The 20,158-nt window shown below is 44.5% G+C and overlaps 1 protein-coding gene across 14 annotated transcripts in view; it reads right to left on the minus strand.

Annotated features, from left to right (window-relative positions):
• The window catches only part of LOC310754025 (5-hydroxytryptamine receptor 2A-like), a 249,338-nt gene that overhangs the window by 2,864 nt on the left and 226,316 nt on the right, over window positions 1–20,158 (minus strand). For all 14 annotated transcript variants that reach the window (XM_083595443.1, XM_083595441.1, XM_083595442.1 and 11 more), the window contains one exon: window positions 514–714. In XM_083595443.1, coding sequence (XP_083451569.1) covers window positions 514–714 — 201 coding nt within the window. The remainder of the gene's footprint in view (window positions 1–513; window positions 715–20,158) is intronic.

Raw genomic sequence — 20,158 nt, forward strand, 5'->3', positions numbered from 1 at the left:
TGAAAGGCATGAAGGACAAGCAACATTTCAGTTGGCAAAATGCTGAGGAGGTTCAGTGGATGGCACTACTTCAGGCTTCAGGGGAACTGATCACTTAGAAATAAAACCCAGAGGGGTTGCTGGCATCTTAAAGCTAACACGTTTAAGTGTTTGTGCAGAGGATTACACACCTGCACATGCCCAACAACTCTTTCCTGCAGATGTATCTATGCTGTTCACACAACCATTGTCCAATAGGCTGGGTTTTGGACAGCTTCAGATATTGATTGGCTTGCCCATATGGGTATCATAATTGATATTGGAAGGTGAAGTATAATGCTTAATAAACTCTGCCAGCCAATTAAAAAGAAAGCTTTATTGTTCGCAGCAACAGTCCATTATCATCAGTCATTGCAACCCATATTAACTGAAATTTATGGAAGTTTTTTCAAAGTAAATAGAGGAAATAGAGGAAAAAGAAAACCACGCCAGTATTTACAAGGTTATAGCTGGCAACAAGGGAGGGCGACTTACCTATAGAGATGGTCCAAACAGCAGCAATTTTCATTATTGCCTTGGTGCGAGAATTAAACCGGCTGTGCTCGATGGGGTTACGGATCGCAACATAGCGGTCAAGAGAGATGGCGCAGAGGTGCATGATAGAGGCAGTAGAAAAGAGGACATCTAAGGAAATCCAGATTGGACACAATTGTTTAGGTAAGGGCCAAGCATAATCTGAAACACAGAAAGAGAGAGAGGAAGAGAGAGAGGAAGAGAAGCAAGGGGAGAGAAGACAAATTAGTTGGGGGAGGGTTTCACACTAGTACTTAACAACCTAGTTGAGGCTCAGAATTACACTAGGTGGCACATGAGAACTGCAGGCGAAATTCATCCCTTTGCATCCGGATGAAAAATGGCCTAATTCACATTTCTTGAACCAATACGGGAATGAAAACACAATTATCTGAAATTCACACTTCTCTGCATTTTGGTGCTGCAGCTCTCTAGCCAAACTATGGATATTAAAATGTGTGTAAGAATACATCAGCAAGCAGAAATCGGGGAGAGGGCTTTGCAAAATAAAAATGGCACGTTAGTCAAAATTGCATACAAAATGCGTATATGAAGAGAAATTTGCTCTAAAATTGCTGGTGAATTTTCACAGGGATTTTAAAAAGAAACCACAAATTATTGTGAAAAATTAAGATTGGAATAAAATGGGAAACTGGGAGAAACTTAAACTGGTGGATTCACTCACCCCTAGGGAGCCCCTAGGTTTGTAGTTCCCAAACCGGGTGCTATGAGACATCTGCTGAAGTGCCAAGAGAAAGGAAATAAAGAAATCAAAGCTGCAATGGGGGAGCCCCATGGCTGAGCAGGAGAGCACAGGCTCTGCATGCAGTAAGTCCCTGGTTCAATTCCCAGCTAGAACAATTTTAAAGTATCAGGTAGCAGGGAAGGGGAGGGACCTGAGACCCTGGACAGCCACACAGAGACCTAGTCTGGTCTAGGTGGGCAAGGAATATAGCCTGGTGGCACCCAAACGTGGTTCCCAAGGATCAGCCAGCACAGAACCCACTGAGATCCACTTCCATGTAATCATGCATGCAACTATGCTATGAACACTCCTAGATGCCCAGCCGCAGAGGAGTGTCTTAAATATTGAATATGCTGGCTGCCCTTCCTACTGCCTGCCTTTCCAAGGGGACAGGTCAGGCCATGCTGCTGCACCTCGTTATTGAACGTGTTTGGATCATTTTTTTGGTCCTGGAGCAGGCAAAGCCCTTGCTCTAAGACTGAGCTATGACCTTCTACTCAAATGGGAGTACAGGAAACTGCCTTAACCTGAGTAAGACCATTGGTCAATCTAGCTCAATACTGTCCACCAGGGCTGGGTGATATATCAATATATTGTCCAAATCTAGTTTGAAGTCCATACTGTGATATTGGTTTCATAATTTTTGACCTGGCAATATATCATGAATCATTCTTTGTGTGCGCGTGTGTGTGTGAAAAACCGTGAAGCCAGCCATTGCCTCCTCACAGCTCAATCCTTATTTCAGACATTGTGATATATTGGCATATCACAATGTTTAGCTGGTGATGCATCACAATGTTTAAAACCAGATATTGCCCAGCCCTATGTCCACCCTGACTGGTAGTGGGCTCTGCGGGGCTTCAGGCAGGACTCTGTTCCAGCTCTGTCTAGAGATGCCAGGGACTGAACCTGGAGGCTTCTATTTGCACAGCACCCCCCCCACTGTGCTATGACCCTTTCCCCAAGGAAAATCAGGCCAGCTACCAGGGGCTGTGCAAATCATGGAGTCTCTCCCTTTTAGATAAGCAGAGAGAGGTTGCTAATTAGTTTTAAGGAAGGCCAGGCACTCATCCAAGATGAGAAACAAGTCATCCTCAGAGCCACCTTTAAATAAATAAGACAAGTGCAGCTTAATGAAAGTGAGCTCAATTCAACCTGTGACTTAATCCGCCATTTGAGAGGTGATGACCTTCTGAATGAGGCACAAGCAAACATTACATTTCTTTCCAGAATGTTATGCAGCTGTTTTGCTTCCCAGATAATTTGTATTCATTCAGCTAAAAAAAATAATCCGGGACGACCCTAGTACATCATGAGATGAAGTTTTACTTGCATACTTGTCTGAGGGTGGTTCTTAGGGTGCATAAGATTATTTGTCTCATGGTGACCAGTTCCCCCCTTTGCACCCTTAAATTGCCCTGCTGGGCTCACAACCAGAATGGCTAAGAGACGGGCATGGGAAGGGCTCCCCACTGTCGTGGCCCTGATTGGGAGGCAAGAAGTGGTTACTACTTTTTACATGGGCAGATGAAAATGCTGGGAGGGAATTGAACTATCTGTTCCAGCTTCCCCAACCTGGGTCCTCCAGTTCCCATCAACCCCACCCAGCATGGCTATATGATCTTGGCTGTGCTATCTGGGATGGATGGGAATGGAACTCCAAAATATCTAGAGGGCACCAGGTTGGGGAAGCTTGCAATATTCTGACTTGCACTGGCTTTCCAGGGTTTCAGGCAGAGAGGGGTGGGGTGGGTCTTTTGCAACTCTTCTGCTTGTTTGAACTTCCCACCCCCAAATGCTACTATGTCATTTATCTCATTTGCCCATTGCAGCAAAATTACTTAACTTACACTATTGACATAATCAATTACATTGTCATCTCCTTCCACCCAGCTCATTTCAATGCAAAGGAAACACAGTGCAAATGTGATGGCAGGGTGAGGTGGGGTGGGGCCATGATATAAATAATAAGGTATCATTTGCAAACCAAAAGCAACAAAAACAGTGAACACTGATTGCATTCCCTAAATTGATTTCCATTCCAGACTTGGGAAAAATAAGCGAACACCCACATCTTCTGCTTTTGTTTCTGTCAGAATTCTTTGACATCCCTACCTCCCACTTAGGTTTTTTATTTTTATATGATGATGATGATGATGCTAATCAACTAAGAACAAGATCTAATTTAGGGCTGCTGGGGATTGAACCCAAGGCTTTCCCACATACAGATTATGTGCTCTGCTGATGATGTGGGCTGCCTGTTGTCAAGGTGAGGTCCTTTCGTTTGTGGCTGTTCAAGAGCCTATTATTGTGGCAATGACTGTTTAGATTAGGGATGGGGAGCCTGCAGCCCTCCGGATGCTGCTGTTTTGATAATATTAGACCATTGGTCTTGGTGACCTGGATGGAGTCCACAACGCTGGCTCCCTATCTGTGACTTGTGACCTACAGATCAGGGCATGCAAGACTCCACACACCCTCTGTTTCATTGAGCAAACTGGCAACCGTGACCCTGTTTGCCAAATTCCCTTACAATTTCCTTAGAGTGGCCATTTCTCTTAGGAGTTTAGGGGCTGCAAATGGAACTTGTGGCCCATTCACATCAGAATGCACAGACCATAGTGATGTGATGGAAGCATTTTTCATACTAATTCCATTTCCCTTCATCTGCTTCCCCTATCCACACACACACACACACACACACACACACACACACACACACTTCAGCAGCCACAGATTTTACAGAAACAGTGAGCAATTACATGGAGTTTAAACTTTTCTTGCACTTCATTACTCGTATATCCCCTGCCCACCCACCCCCACATCAGAAGTGAAGACTTTCTCACACTGAAAAGCAGCATATGGCAACAGAAGGAGAAGCGATGCTCTCTCGTCTCTGCTCCATTCCCAGACAAGTGACTCGCAAAATTACCCCATCTTGATGAGGTGCATTGCTAATGGCCCTCATCATGCCACCTTCCTTTCCCTGAGCCGAGAGAGATGGGACAATTAGTCTAATCAGGCAACTTTGTCACTGGTGATTTTTGAAAACAAGCAAATCCTTCCTGGTGGGTGCAGGAGGAAGAGTCAAGGGCATCGCTGACTGTTGCTCTCCAGGCATTATTTAGGTCTCTGAAAACACGGCTCCTCTTTAGCTTTCATGTGCTCCGGGTGGCAAGCACTCTAATATGCTTTCAAGAAATGTCTCTTGACCTTGTTCCAACAGAGGTGGTAAACCTGTCTGTTTGGACAGCTTCAGACTCCAGGTGGGGGCTCACATGGTTGACTTAAACTCCAGACCAGAAAAAATAACTTTTAAAAACCTTGGCACTTAGGGCTTACCTACACTTCTGTTTGCTTCACCGCTTCCACCCAGGGAAAACTCATGGTTTAGCACTGAATCAGAGCAAACAGCAGCTGAGTTTTCAGCAGATTCCCATTTGTTCCGATTTATCACTAAAAAGCAGGTTTTCTGAGGAAAAGCGACAGGGCAAAGGGAAAATTGCTCAGACCCAATTCTAGAATGCACAGGGCAAGTGGAAAACCTCTTGGACATTCTGAGCGCGCACGCCCCCCAACATTTCCCCAGCGAATATAGGGAGAACAACAACAACAACAACGTTCTTATTTTACCCGATCCAACTGGGTAGCCAGTTAGTGGGTGGTCACTTATTTTTATTTATTTTTACATTGTTTTTTTAAAAAAATAATAATATTTAAATAATAAAAAATAATATTTCAAGTCGTATGGTTGTTGTAAACCTCTTTGGGTTTTGTTTTTGAGAAATAATGCTATATTTTAAATAAATAAATTGGATTAAATGGGTGGGGACTACAGACTGCCATTTTGATGCCACTGATGTGATGATGTGGATGCTGCAAAAAAAGAGGCACATTGTAAACATCCCACAGTTTTCCCCTCAAAGCTATGTTGCCTATTTCTTTAAAGGATTCTTCAAGATCTCAAACGCTGCCGAGTTCATTTACTGAGGCCACGTGAAGCCGCATAGCCTGATTTAGAGATGTTGAGACAAAGGGGGCAGAATGGAGAAATAGCGTAAGGAAAACTGGAAAGGAACAGAAAAGATGGAACAAACAAACAAACAACCAAACAAAAACTGAGCCCCAAACCCCTTTTCCTAAGGCGCAAGAAGGACACTAAAAATTGTCAAATGATCTGGGGACGTGGGAGCTTCATCAGCTGGGTTCCACACAACAGTTCCCACTTTTAATTAAGAGGTCTCCACTCCTGCCCCCACTGAATTAATTTAAAATATAATAATAACAGCAAATGTATCTATTTTATTTCCACAGCTTACAACCTGCTTCATTGTTGGCATATCTTAAATGGGAGCTTTCCCTATTTGTATATCTTAATGGAACTAGTTTTCTTGATAAGATTCAAAATGCAGCCCCAGTAACCTCAACCTGTTTACTTGGCTCATAAGAAGGTATCATGTGGGCAAGGCTGAGAATTCATCAGCCAAAGGAAAGCTTCGGCCGATGGCTAGAGGTGAGTGCTGAACTAGGGATTTATGACATGGATCTTCCACACATGCACACACATGCACACACAGTCTCTATTCGCCAGGAGAAAGCTATAAAGGACCACGAGTGGTGAAATGACGGGATGTCGTTCCCCTTGCAGAATTATTATAATAAGCATTTGGTTGGTAGCTGTGAGAACAGGATGTTGGGTTAGATGGGTCTTTGACCCAATCCAGCAGCCATATACAGAATTATCAGCCACCTTTCAAGAGCCACTGTACTCAAGCCCCTTTCACAATGTTAATTCCCTGAGCTATGGATGCCCACCTGAACAAGGGCAAAGACAAAAGAGACATAATCATTGACTGCTGGCAGCTCAAAATCATCAGTCAAAGCACCCAAGCAATGAAAATGTTTAAGTCAATAGAAAATTAAGTATCTCCTTAAGCCCTTCCCCTGCTGAAGACTGGCACAGCAAGTTTCCTCCAAGCTTTCCGACATTCAAAGTGCCCTCCACTGAACCCTTCAGAGGCTCTTACAGATGATGGATTAATTTTCTGCCTTTGTAAAGTTAATGGCATTTCACTTGCCTGCTGGGGTTAAAAAGCCAACAGGCTGCCTTTAGAAAAAGGTCAGGGAGATGGACTGATGGGTCCCCTGACAGCAGCAGAGAGTCACGCTCCGAAGAGAGCAAGCCATGTCCTGTTCAAAATGAACCATGGCTCCTCTCTCTGACAGCTCAAGGAAATGATCTTCACCCCTCATTTGAATTTCTGCATGCAACAGGACCACTAAGATGAGTCAGGCAGAGATGGCAAGTTGCTCAGAGGCGTTGAAGCTTAAGACTTCAAGCCACACAGCTTTGCCTCCAAGATGTTTCCAGCTTAGATAAGGAGAGGTAGAATTTGAGTAGTTATTGGCCTACTTTAAGCACATTAGGTCTACATTCTAACTCTTGCTGGAGCAATGCGTCAGCTCTCTTGGAGCTCTCCCAGGTTCTGAAAATCCTACCTGCCTCCTTCATGCCTGCTATTAACAATAATCTCTATGCTGAACCTCACCTACCACCTCCATGGGCCTCTGGCAGCAGACAGAAGACAGCAATCTGGCTGCCAAATTCTGCACTAGCTGAAGTTTCTGAACCATCTTCAGAGGCAGCCCAATATATAATGTGTTGCAGGAATCTAACCTAGAGGTTACCAGAGCATAGACAATAGTAGTTAGGCTGTCCCTGTCCAGATAGAGACACAGGTCTATCCAAAGCTGATGGAAGGCACTCTGCACCACTGAGGTCACTAGGAAAGCATGATCAGAGTTCAAGGACAGATTGCTGTCAGGCAAATGCAACTGGGGTGGAAAGCAGAGACAGTGAGAAGTATGACTGGGGAGAGGGGTCCTGGCCAGATACCAAGGACTGGAGGACCACATTTCCCCCCAGGCGTGATGTAGCTCACAATCACTTAGTCCTTGTTGTGGCTGAACAATGTTTTAAAATTGTCTTCTCCACCCCAACACTCTGCTCCCTGCACCACACTGAAGACAGACACAAATTTCTCCATCACTCTGGCTAACAGGACCCCCCTGACCCACCTCATCAGTGTTCTTCATCCCAAGAAACAGGACAGCGGACACCACTTCCGTTATGTCACCCTGGCATTTAATTACTGAGGAAGGTCATTACCAACTACATTTCTCTTATCGTGGGGAAATTCCTTTGAACTCCTATTTCAGCTCCCTGACTGTAGCTAAATTGGAAACACTGCTACTGCCTCCTTGGACAAGAGTCACTTCTTATTAAAAAGCAAAGTGGTATTTTAAGAGAGGGGTGTTATTTCCAAAAAGGGTTTTGTTATCAATTAATGAATCAATTAAAACAAGGGTTTTAAACAGACATCTTTGGAAGTGGCAAGATCTTATCAGCAAGCTCTTTTGCAAGGCAGCCTGATTCAGATTATCAGGGGCATGATCCAGCACTGTGGTTGGTAAGCATGGAGCCCAGCACCTGGCAGCACTAGAGCCAATGACAGGCAGAACCAGCTGAGTCTAGCTTTGCCTCCTCTCTCCTCCCTGCTGAATACCACATGAGGCAACACTGAGACCAAGGAGGATGCTGCTGACAGGCAGTGCCCTCCTTTAGGCTGGATGCAGGTGAGAAAGCAGACAGGTGGGGGCTGACTGACAGCAGGCTGAGGTTGGTGAGGTACTGCCCCATTCATCCAAATGAGCCAGCTTCTACTGCTCCATTGAAATGAGCTGTGCGCATTGCTATCCCAATGCTTGCTAACTGTGGAGAGGTTTTATTCATTTATTTCATAGAATTTATATCCTGCTTGATTGCCATTGTTGTTGGTTTTACAAAAAACTTTCCAAGTGGTTTGTAAAATGAATAAAACAATAAAATTATCAATAAAAGCTGTAAGCTGTTAAAAACAACTATTTAAAATGTTTGAGAAAAATAAAAGTCAGTGATAAACTCAAATTGGTTTTTTAAAAAGCAAACAAACAAACACAACATTCTGCATATTTGGGTAGGCTTACTGAAACAAAATTTTTTCTAGTAGGCACCAGAAAGAGTACAGTTAAGTCACCTGCCTGATGTCACTAGGCAGGGAGTTCCAAAGCGCAGGTGCTGCCACACTACAAGACTGATTGCTTACAAGCGCTGAATGGGTATCGTGCAGCACCTACAATGGAACCAGTTCTGCAGAACAAAATGGTCACGGGGGCATATCGGGCCAAAGGTGATCTTGCACTTAAGCTGATCACAAGTTATATACTGGAAGTGTAAAAGAAAAAAGAAAAAAAGGTAAAGGACCCCTGAATGGTTAAGTTCAGTCAAAGGCGACTATGGGGTTGTGGCACTCATCTCACTTTTCAGGCCGGGGGAGCCAGCATTTGTCCATGGACAGCTTTCCGGGTCATGTGGCCACCTGTTTTTCTTTTCATAAAAGAAAATACTGCATTGCTGCAAACCACGCAGCTAGCAGTGATCTTATTTGCGATTGATGTCGGCTTTCTTTGCAACCTTAAAAAGGCATTACAAATAGCTCGTTGGGAGGCCTTGTCTTCCTATTTTGACAGCTGGCACTTTTCCTTCTGCCTTGGCAAGGCAGAGAGCAGAAGCAAGGAGGAGGTTGTTGGTTGAATCAATCTCAGCGGCTGTGAGTGGCACATGAGTTTTCAAGATCTGTTTGCCAGGCAGAGACAGAGGATGTGAACAAAGACAAGTGTGGCCAGCACAGCATAGCAGTTAAGAGTGTGGGGCTGAAATCAAGGGAAATTGGGTTCAAATCCCCACTCAACCATGAAGCTCGTAGGCAGCATCCGCTCAGCCATTATCTCTCAGCCTGACCAACCACACAGGGCTTTTGTGAGGATAATCAGATGGGTAGAGGAGGGTGTGTTCTACTCTGGCATGAACTCCGTGGCCCAAACATCCCTTTGAAGGGAAATGAAAATGCAATGAGGAAATAAAAGTTTTAAGTGTCTTTTGAAGTTCCACAAAAAGAGTTGCCATCTTTGGTTTGTGCCTGGGCTCCTGAGACTTTAACAAACTCACAACTGGCAAAGGAATTAGCTGGTCACATTTTCCCTGCCAGTGAGATATCTTTGTGGTCAGAAAAGCTTCAAGTCTCTGATATCGGAGGTAATAAGCCACCACAACTAGCCATCACTGATAGCCTTGTCCTGCATGAATTTATCCTTTTGTCCCAACATTTAAATGCCTGCTGAAAACTGTTCTATTCCACCAGGCCTATGCAGGAAATTATGAGTTTTTTGTTTTGAACTTTTAAAGCTTTTACTGCATGCTTTTATGCTCTTTATGCTTTTATAATTGCTGTAAACTGCTTTAATAATTTTAAGTGGTATAGTGGTATACAAATATTCTTATGAATAAACAAATAAAATGCAATTTGTCTAGTTCCCTTTTAAAAGCTGTGCAAATTGGTGGCCATTTTGTGGTAGCAAATTCCATAGTTTAACTCTGTGCTTCCTAAATATGTACTTTCTTTTACCTGCCCTGGATCTTCTAATGGTCAGCTTCCAGCTCAGGTTCCAAGGTTATGTGACAGGGAGAAAAACTCCATATTCACCTTTTTTGACAACATGGATAATCTTGTACACTTCTACAGGTACCCTCTTAGTGACTTCTCCCTCACCCTCACCTTCACCCCCCCACTAAATCACAGAGCCCCAAATAATTTAACCTTTCCTCCTAAGAGGGTTTTCAGGACACTTTGCAAGCTCTACAATATCCTGTGTGCAAACAAATCCCTGCTTACCCTTAAAGCTCACTGGGTTAATTTAGACCAACCATCCCTTGGTCGGCCTGACCCACCTCACAGAGTTGCTATGAAGATATAATGGGTGGGTGGATGAGAGCGAAATATGACACCCAGAGCCCCATGGAGAAGGGGCAAGATAAAAAATAAAGGGAAAAAAATAAATATCACCCTCACCTTCTCATAGGAATATGCTGCTTTATATCAAGTCAGACCACTGGTCTATTTTACTCAGCACTGTATACACTGATTGGCAGCAACTTTCCAGATTTGGGAGAGCAACAACCCTAAACGACCTTGGAGGTCCTCTCCAACACTATGAGATCATGATTCCGCATCAATCCCTCATGTGCTAATTTTCTAGGTGCAGGAAAGTGTGTCATTGTAGTGAAGCATTCTGCCTGTGTTGTAACTGAAGCCAAGGGCAGCTCCACGTGAAAGTGAGCATGTGGGCTGGAAGGCCTAAGCCTATCTGATCCCAGTTGCTCTGAGTTTGATGTATTGTTTGGGGAGGCCAGCACAGGGTGAAGGCCCCCTTTGTGGAAGGATGCAGATATCAAATATGTGTGTCGGGGGGGGGGGGGAGGGAATCCTTTGCCTAGTCATCACTCCCACTCATAGGGTCTTCTCCAGTATCAACTATTTTTGCCCCTATAATCACCAAATGAGGCCTTGCTGCTGCTGCCACCAGGGCTGCCTGACCGGCGCTGACACATGGCAGGCCCTTTTCAGTGGTGGCTCCCCCATTGTGGAATGCCCTCCCGAGTAAGATCCCTGCCATTAGTAACTTTCAGGAGGAATTTGAAAACATTCCTGTATAATCAGGCATTTGGTGGATGAAGGACACTGCTCCTGGAAATCTTGAGGTCATTGGATGCAAGCTTTTAGAATATTTTAAATATAGCTTTTAGAATATTTTAAATGGAAACTGCTTTTAGACATTTTAATTCTGATTGTTTTTAGAATGCTTTAATTTGTTTTAGAATTAATTTGTTTTCTTTTTGTTCTTAAATTGTGTGTTTGCTTGCTACCCTGGGCTCCTTGGGGAGGAGGGGCAGGGGATAGAAATGCAATTAATAAATGAAATATTTTTTAAAGCTCTGTTCAAAAACAGGAGCTTGAAATTTTCAACTGCCTATTAGTCCCTCATTATGGCAGATTGCCGAGCAAGGTTGGGATGCAGGAGTAAAAATAGCCCAGGAAGCACACACATTTTAATTAGCATTTTGACAAACATATGGCAGTTAACACAACACACACAATTCATTCTTTTTAACATACTGACTAAATACTTTGGAGATAATTATTTTCATTTTGTGTTATTCAGAACATGAGCAATGCTGCTGTTTAAAAACCCAAATCCAAACAGAACTTGCTTTTCAAGCCAAAACCACAAGAGTGTGATTGTGCTTAAGAAGCAAGTGGCTCCACGGGGAGGCTGATGGGCAGAAGAGCAGCTCCCTTGCTCAGAAGGAGGAATCCACTCATCAGACAGACATGGCAGAGTTGTGATCTATCAGCCAGGGTCAGCAGTTGGCAGCCTGCCTGGGCATTAGGGATGGAGCAGATTTGTCAGTTTCAGCTTTTCTTCTTCTTTCTCATTCTTAAGCTCAGCTCTGAACATTTCATTCATTCATTCATTCCCTCCTTTTTCCTTCTATGGAGCTCAAATTGGCTTCCATAGTTCCTCTTCCTCTCCATTTTCTGGTCACAACAACCCTGTGAGGAAGGTTAGACTGAGAGGCAGTGAATGGCCCAAGATCACCTAAGCAAGTTTCATGGCTGAGTGTGGATTTGAACCCTGGTTCCCAGAACTTAGCCCAACACTCAAGCCAATACACACCACATTGTCTTCTAAAGCCTACATTACCCTGTACCATACCCTCCGAAATTCCTCTGTTGAAAACAGGGACATTCTATTCCACATCACTATCACTGCTGGGGGGGGGAGAGGCATTTTTTTTTTGGCATGTTAATATTTTTATTAAAGTTTTTCATTTTGCAAACAACCAGAGCCCAGCTAATTCCAGAACCCACCCTCAACCACCACAACATCCTTGCCCCCACCCCTCAAACTCCAGCCCCCCACAGGCTTGCCTGTACCCCACCAGCAACACCCATCTCCATTGCACATCCCCCCCCCAAGAGCCCGCTCCTTCCTAGGGTCTCCTCCAGCTGCTGCCTTCTCTTCAGGCCTGACCTGGCTCACTTTCTCCTTCTCATTTTTATTCAGCATGGCCAGCTGGGTGAGTGGCTGGGGGCCTGCCAGGCTGGAGAGCCACAGCCTCCCATGGCAGGGATGGAGGCATGGGCATCCCTGTTGCCTTGCTCTCCCTTCTTCTTCCTTTCCCTGCTGCTGCTCCACTACCAGCTGGACAGCCTGCCTGGCTCCCTCCCTAGGAGGACCTGGTGCAAGACTGTTTCCTCTTTCCCCACCCCTCCTTCTCCAACTCCCAAGAGCGGTGACAGAGGAGGAGGAGGAGGACAAGGAAGAGGAGGAGGAGGAGAAGGCCGCCTCAGTCACCAACTCACGCTTCCCCTAATATGAAGCCATTTCCAGTTAACGTACCTCAACAAAGATGGGAAGTTGGGACTCTGTGTGACAAAATAAGATACCTTGGTGGCTTAAGGGTTTTCATGACGGTCCCAGCATTTTGGGGGCAGTTGGAGACTTTACAGTGGTACCTCGGTTTTTGAACATCTCGGAAGTCAAACGTTTTGGTTTTTGAAAGCCATAAACCCAGATATAAATGCTTGTTTTCTAACACTTTTTGGAAGTCGAACATGCCACGCGGCTTCCGCTGAGTGCAAGATCCTGAATGCTAGCTGTCGGCTATTGAGGTTTTGGCTTTTGAACTCAAATGGTCTTCCGGAACAGATTACATTTGAAAACCGAGGTACCACTGAACCTGTAGTCCCAAGCGGCCTCCCAACCAAGTACCCTTCAGGCCTCACCCTGCTTAGTTTCTGAGATCAGACGAAATCAGGGTCATGTGGCCATAAAATTTCTGCATCAGTTGTGATATTTAGTTGTTGCTGTTAGAAAAACGCCTCACAAAAATCAGCAGCCTTTTAGGATGCATTACTCCTGACAGGTACAGTTTGCACATGCAATTTTGCCTGATACAGTGGTACCTCAGTTGTCAAACGTAATCCATTCTAGAAGACCATTCAACTTCCAAAACGTTCGACAACCAAGGAGCAAAGGGTGGTCAGTAAAGTCAATGGAGAAAATGGGGGCAGAGATGCAGTGGAAGCCATTCAACTTCCGAGGTGTGTTCAAAAACGGAAGCATTTACTTCCAGGTTTTTGGTGTTTAAAAACCAAAATGTTTGGCTTCTGAGATGCTCAAAAATTGAGGTAGCACTGTATGAACATTTTTGCAAGATGTTTTACTGATACAAAATACTTTTGTACATTATTTTCAGCAATATATGCATTTTTAATGCAGAATAATCCCAATATATGCATTTCTGTACACTTTATTTTTTTGGCTAGAGAACTGCATAGCAAAATTTTGAGAGGTGCAAGTTTCGAAGGACAGCTGTGTTTCATACTTTGGGGAAACATGAGTTAGGCATACTCAAATTAACACGCTATTTTGCTTTCCAGTATTTTAAAACCCAACTGCTACAAATCATAGCTGCATTTCACTCATGCCCCTCACTCCTTCCTTGGCTGCAATAAATCCAGCAGAAAGCATGAACTACGGTGCCTATTGGAAAGTCAAAATCCAAAGAGGCAAATGGGTATCACAGCTGAGGAAGCCACAAAAAGCAAGCAACAAGGAAAAAACACAAGCTGTGTGTCATGCCGATTGTCGGCAAAACACTTGGAAGTGGAAATCTGGAGCTTTGAAGCCTTGCATCTGTCACTGAAGAGAAAATGAGGGGTTGGAAGTGCCTTGATGGAGATGAAGTGCAACAGGGGCAAACACAGGCAAATGGCAAGTAAGTGTGAAAATGGACCATAGCTCTTCACCAACACTTCTAGGTCCTCTGGGTAGAGGCAGTAGCTCAGTGGTAGAGCATCTGCTTTGCATGCAGAAGATCCCAGGTTTGATCCCTGGCATCTCCAGGTAACGATGGGAGTGTCACCTGCCAGACACTCTGAAGAGCTACCATACCTTGCCCCTGAAGCAAAATCAGAAACCACTGCTTAGGGGAGGTGTTCCGTGGTAGAACATCTACTTTGCATGTGGAAAGTCCCAGATTTAATCCTTGATGGCATCCCCAGGTTGGACCGGGAAATACTGCCTGCCTGAAACTCTGGAGAGCCACTGCGTATTGTTTCTCAAACTTGGGCCCCCAGCTGTTGTCCCCATCACCCATGACCACTTGTCCCACTAGCTATGGATAATGGGAGTTGTAGTCCAACAACAACTGGAGACCCAAGTTTGAGAAACACTGCTAGGCAGTACTGAGCCAGATGGGCCAATGGTCTGAGGTAGTATGAGGCGAGTTCCTCTGTGCTTATGAGACCCATCTTTGAGTCTTTCTGCTGTAATGACCACACCTCAAATCACCCCAGGCCACCAGAGGGTGTGCTTTCCTTTTTATTAACCAAAGCAGATGTTGTGGACTGGTTGGCCCAGAGAAATGGTGGGAGGCACCAGTTGGGGAACCACCAAGGGAAGAAAGGCTCAGAACCTGGGGAGTGGTGGTGGGACAACAGTGAGAAGCCTGGGAGGAGGAGGTGTTGAAAGCTGAAGAGGCAACAGGGTTTAGTAAGCTGGGAGAGTCTGTGGCAGAGGAAGAAGCTGAAGTAGGGTAGGAGGAAGGTTGAGAGGCAGAGATGAGTCAGGCTGGTGAAGAGACAATGGTGCCTCACCCTCCTGCTGCAACAAGCTCCCCTCCCCCCTGGTTTCCCAGAACCAGAAAAGGCATGAAAAGGGCAGAGGAGAGGTTGGCTGCACACAGCCACTGTCTCCGATTGCTTGGGAAAAGCCCTGGAAAGGAGCGGACTTAGATGGCTGTGAGGAGGTGGGGACTTTCAGTCTCAGCAACTGATTTTCAAGGAGTAAGGCTACTGGGGATGAGCTGTTCTGTTCATTGGGCCTGCTACTCAACCAAGTCTGTGGAGATCATGTTTTGCTAATAATTAGTTAACTCCAACTTTGAACTGTGTGATTACTGATTAGCACACTCCTGTGACAGCAGCCTGCTGACCTCTAGATGTTTGTTGGACTCTTACTCCTGTCAGCCCAAGCCAGTTTTAGTAGGGATGATGTTAGTTCAGAGTCCCCCAGTTTGGAAAAGGATGCTCTAAGATAAAGCACTTGCTTTCCTACCAGCCAGTGCTTCATAGAATCATAGAATCATAGAATCATAGAATCATAGAGTTGGAAGAGACCACAAGGGCCATCGAGTCCAACCCCCTGCCAAGCAGGAAACACCATCAGAGCACTCCTGACATATGGTTGTCAAGCCTCTGCTTCACATCCAGCCAGCATGACCAAGGGTAAGGAATGATGATTGCTGGTGTCTAAAGCATCTGGTGGGTATAAGGCTGGGGAAGGCTGGGTTATAAATACATGGCCAATTGTACCACACTGATGTTTGACTTCAGGTCACTGAATAGTAAGCCATGGTTTGTTCAGTCTATAGTTTGTTTAGCAAACCATGAGTTGTCCCAACCCCCACCATTTCTGCAAAGTTTGCTTTGTTTTCCAGATGCTCTTGCCTTGTGCCTTTGCATCTTTGTCAGCCACTGGGGTGGCCTAATGGCTAAGGAAGGGCACTGTGCTCACAAGTAATACCACCCCATAGTTAAAGCCACCCAAGGTTTGTAAGCCATGAACAAGCTAGGCTTCACATTGTGGTTTGTTGGCACTAAATAAGCCACAGTTAAGCAGCTGCGGAAGGTTTGGATGATCAAACAAATCACAGATTAATAAGCCGTGGCTCAGTGTACTTTGTGAACCAGACTGTTTTCCCTCTTGATTTATTTGCTCTCTCTCTCTCTCTCTCTCTCTCTCTCTCACACACACACCAAGCTTTAACTCAGTTGTGTTTGACACTCACTGAGTCATTGATTTCAATTTCAAGAGGCCTGAGGGTAAACATTATTAACACGTTTATACTGCGTTGTAATATCATAAAACTCGTCCTTAAGGGACAGTTAATATAGTTGCATTTCCCCCCTTAAAAAAATCAATTTAAGGCAAAACAATCCCCCTTTTAACTCCCCCCCCCCCAATTAAGCAAAAGCAGCACCCAAAGAGGCATGATATGGTGTAGGACTACAATTCTCATCATCCCTAACGGTAGGCCATCTTGGCTAGAGCTGATGGGAGTTGCAGTCCAACAAAATCAGGGGCGGACACAGGTGTTCCTCATTCCTCAAATTACTGGATGCAGCCAAACCTGGGAAATTTCATAGAGAGCCGGTGTGGTGTAGTGGTTAGAGTGTCAAACTAAGGACTGGGAGACTAGGGTTCAAATCCCCACTCGGCCATGAAGCTCACTGGGTGACCCTGGGCCAATCACTGCCCTCAGCCTAACCTACCTCACAGGGCTGTTGTAGGGATTAATTGAAGAAGAGGAGAACCATGTGCGCACCTTGAGCTCCTTTGAGAAAAAGGTGAGATAGAAATGCAATAAACGAGTAATGAATAAAAAAATTTTTGCTGCCTAAGGCAACTGATGGGTGTTTCCCCATTCAGTTTACTGAAACCAACTGAACTGGCAGCTGAATTGTAATTTGACACTGGTCATGGAAGGCTTGCTTGGAGGGTACAGGACACAGAGCTCTGTCCTCCAACAGAGGGGAACAACCAAAAGTCTCAGGAGGAATGGTGGGAAGGGGATGAATCCATCTGTGCTCCCTTCCTTACCAATCAGCCCACTCTGCCTAACTGTACAACTAACTCTGGACACAGCTCTGTGTGGATATTGGTGGAATTGAAGACGAAGACTATTCCATTCCAGGTAGGAAATACATGACACACCAAGAAGTGAATCAAGGTTGAAGCAGAGCTGTAAAACCCACTTGGCTGCACCCACTTCTGTCAAATAAAAAACAAACAAACCTGGATGTCTGCACATTCCCCATGTGTTGAAAATGGGGAACCACCTACCAGCATGCAAATCCCATACCCCTGACTACTGGCCATGCTGGGTGGGGCTGTTGGGAGTTGGAGTCCAAGAAGATCTGTGTGGAAAACACAGGTCTTCTCACTCCTGCTTAAGTGCCTCTTTGCACCTAATATTTATCACTGCCCACCTTAAGCTGCTTAAAATTGTAGCAGCTGAATATGCCAAACACTTGAATGCTCCTCAGGGGAATGAGGATTGACTGATGGTTGGCAACCTGGGTTTGCCCTCTGTAACATGTGAAAATGGTGAAAGGCTGACTTTGGCAAGGATGCCCCTTCCTAACAAGAGTGCTGAATCCACAACCCGCTCAAGAGATTCCCTGTTCAGTTCTTGCCAATGGTTCAATTCCTAATACAATTGTCAAACGTGACTCCAACCATGTAAGCCAACAGTTAGCTTTTATCTGCTGCTCTCTGTACCTCACCATCTATTAATTAACATACTTATTTAATTAGTCCTTCAGGAATTGCGTGCTACAGAAAACATTAAAGGATGTCAAATGCAAGTTGTCCATTAGTGCAAGACATTACTAAAAAAAAAAAAAGAAGGAAAAAAGAAGAAGAAGACGAGAAGGTTAACTGATAAACGTTGCGGAGGGCAGTGACTTAATTGACTTGGGCTGCTGATGTAATGGGCTCGTGGCACTGACTGACACAATTTATGTTAACATATTAGAAAAGGGGAGGGAGATGCTTTTGAGAAGAACAGGGTGTCCGAGCAAATGCTTGATGCGAAAAATGCTTAATTGACTTCATTAGACTCAACAGAAGAGAACTAGACTTCCTTGTGCAAAGTGGAGCATCACTAGGAGCAAAATACGTTCTCCAGGATAATGGTTTTCAAGTGGGGAAGCAAGCCCCCCACCCCCTTGCATAAAGGAATATGTTCAGAGATGCACGCTTTTAGGTCAGGGAGGGGGGAAACTATCTCTCTCTCTCTCTCTCTCTCTCTCTTAAGCATTCTTGCTTATTAATAGTTTTGTAGCAAAGTAATTTTAGACCCTGGACTTTAATGGCCCTACAGAGGGTGTGGAATATGCATTACTTCATTTCTGAAGCACACAATTGGCATATCTCTCCTTTCATCCAGCCTGTCCCTACTTCTACATTCCAGGTACGTCACAGCAAAAGGATCAAGAAAAAAGAAAAGAAAAACAGCTTGCCAATCCAGATTTTTGTTTTTTAAAAGAAAGGTATGTGCACTTTTGCATTTTAATCTCATACAAATCATAGCACCATCATGACTAAAGGAAGAAAACCAGGTTTGCTTCAGATGATAAGCACATTTATTGGGGAATAAGCTCAATCCCATTGTAGAAAAGGCTAATAAGTTATTAAAGTAAGAATAACGAAACCAGCATCTGCAACCATGTATGTACCCAGCCTCTGGCTACAATCTTTTTTAAAGGAAGGGAGGGAGGATGTTGTGCCAACCAGAGCTAGTCCAAGTGAGCATTGCCATGCCCAGGCCAGCTCTGGTGCTAAGGCTGGCTAGTTTGCCACTGCCACATCATCAGCTGCTCTCTAGTTGGTCACCTGAGACCTCCCTAGCCCAAGGGATCCTGGACTTCTCTCCAAAGTCCAGCAATCAGTGCACCACTTTTGTAATTAGGATCTCAAGCCATTCACAGCTATCCTAGGAGACACATCACTTTCATATAGTCAGCGCTAGCTGTTGCTTGTGTGATTGATCACTAAGCATACTGAGCATAGTTAATGTTCTTCAAGCTTAGGTCCCAAGACATTGTTGTTGTTGTTGGACCCCAACTTCCATAATTCCTACCCAGGTTAGCTGATGATTGGGGCTGTCAAAGTGAAGGGACAGTGGTAGCTAGGGATGGGTGAATACATAAGTTTCTGTTACTTTCTGTTTTTTCCAACTTTTCTTCTCCATATTTCTGCATCAGATTGCATTTTTTTGTTTTTAACTCATCATGAATACCCATTAGCATTTAGGGGCAAATTTCTGTCATACACATTTTTATATGCAATCCGCCTAATACAGTGGTACCTCAGGTTATAGACGCTTCAGGTTACAGACTCCGTTAACCCTGAAATAGTACCTCACGTTAAGAACTTTGCTTCAGGATGAGAACGGAAATCACGCAGCAGTGGCACGGCAGGCCCCATTAGCTAAAGTGGTACCTCAGGTTAAGAACAGTTTCAGGTTAAGAACAGACCTCCAGAACGTATTAAGTTCTTAACCCGAGGTACCACTGTAAACACATTTTTCCAAAGCAATTTCCCCTAGTTATAATGCATCCTTGCATGCTATTTTTACTAACACTTGCATTTATATGCCCACTTTGTTCTTGTATATGCATTTTTGTACACATTGTTTGACTGGAGACAAACTGGAGGCAAAATTCAGAGAAGTTTGGCTTTCAAAGGATAGTTGTGTTTTGCTTTGCATTTGGAAAATGCAAATTTTCAAAGTTAGTCTTTAAATGTGAATTGAACTGAACTTTTCCCTCATTCCCTAGTGGTAGAGCACCTGCTTTGCATGCAGAAGGTTCCATGCTCAATCCCTGGTTTCCCCAGATATAGCTGGAAAAGACATGGCTCTGGAACTCTGGAGAGTCACTGCCAGTTGGGGTCAGTGAGTCTTCCTCAACATGCTGCCCTCCAGAGGTTCCTGGCTACAAGTCCCATTTGGCCCCAGCCAGCACAGGAAATGGCCAGGGATGATGTGGGGCAGAGGACCAGAAACATCTGAAGGATACCAAGCTGGAGGCTGGCTTGGACCCTGACAGACACTGGAAGAATTTAATCTTAACAAAAGCTAGCACATAGAGTTGAAAGGAAGAGGCTGTTTTTAATATTCTTTTTCCTATTCTCTTTCAGATGGCTTTCTTGTAAAAGATGCTGCAGTCCTATAAGGTTTTAACTGCCCGTAATGTTTTTCAAATCTTAGGTAGTTTTACTGAACGATCTTTGCTGGTTCAATTTACTCTTTTATTATTCCAGCCAGTTATTTGGCTTTACATTTTTTTG

Source organism: Podarcis filfolensis (assembly GCF_964270895.1).
Source record: "Podarcis filfolensis genome assembly, chromosome: Z".
Lineage (NCBI taxonomy): Eukaryota > Metazoa > Chordata > Lepidosauria > Squamata > Lacertidae > Podarcis > Podarcis filfolensis.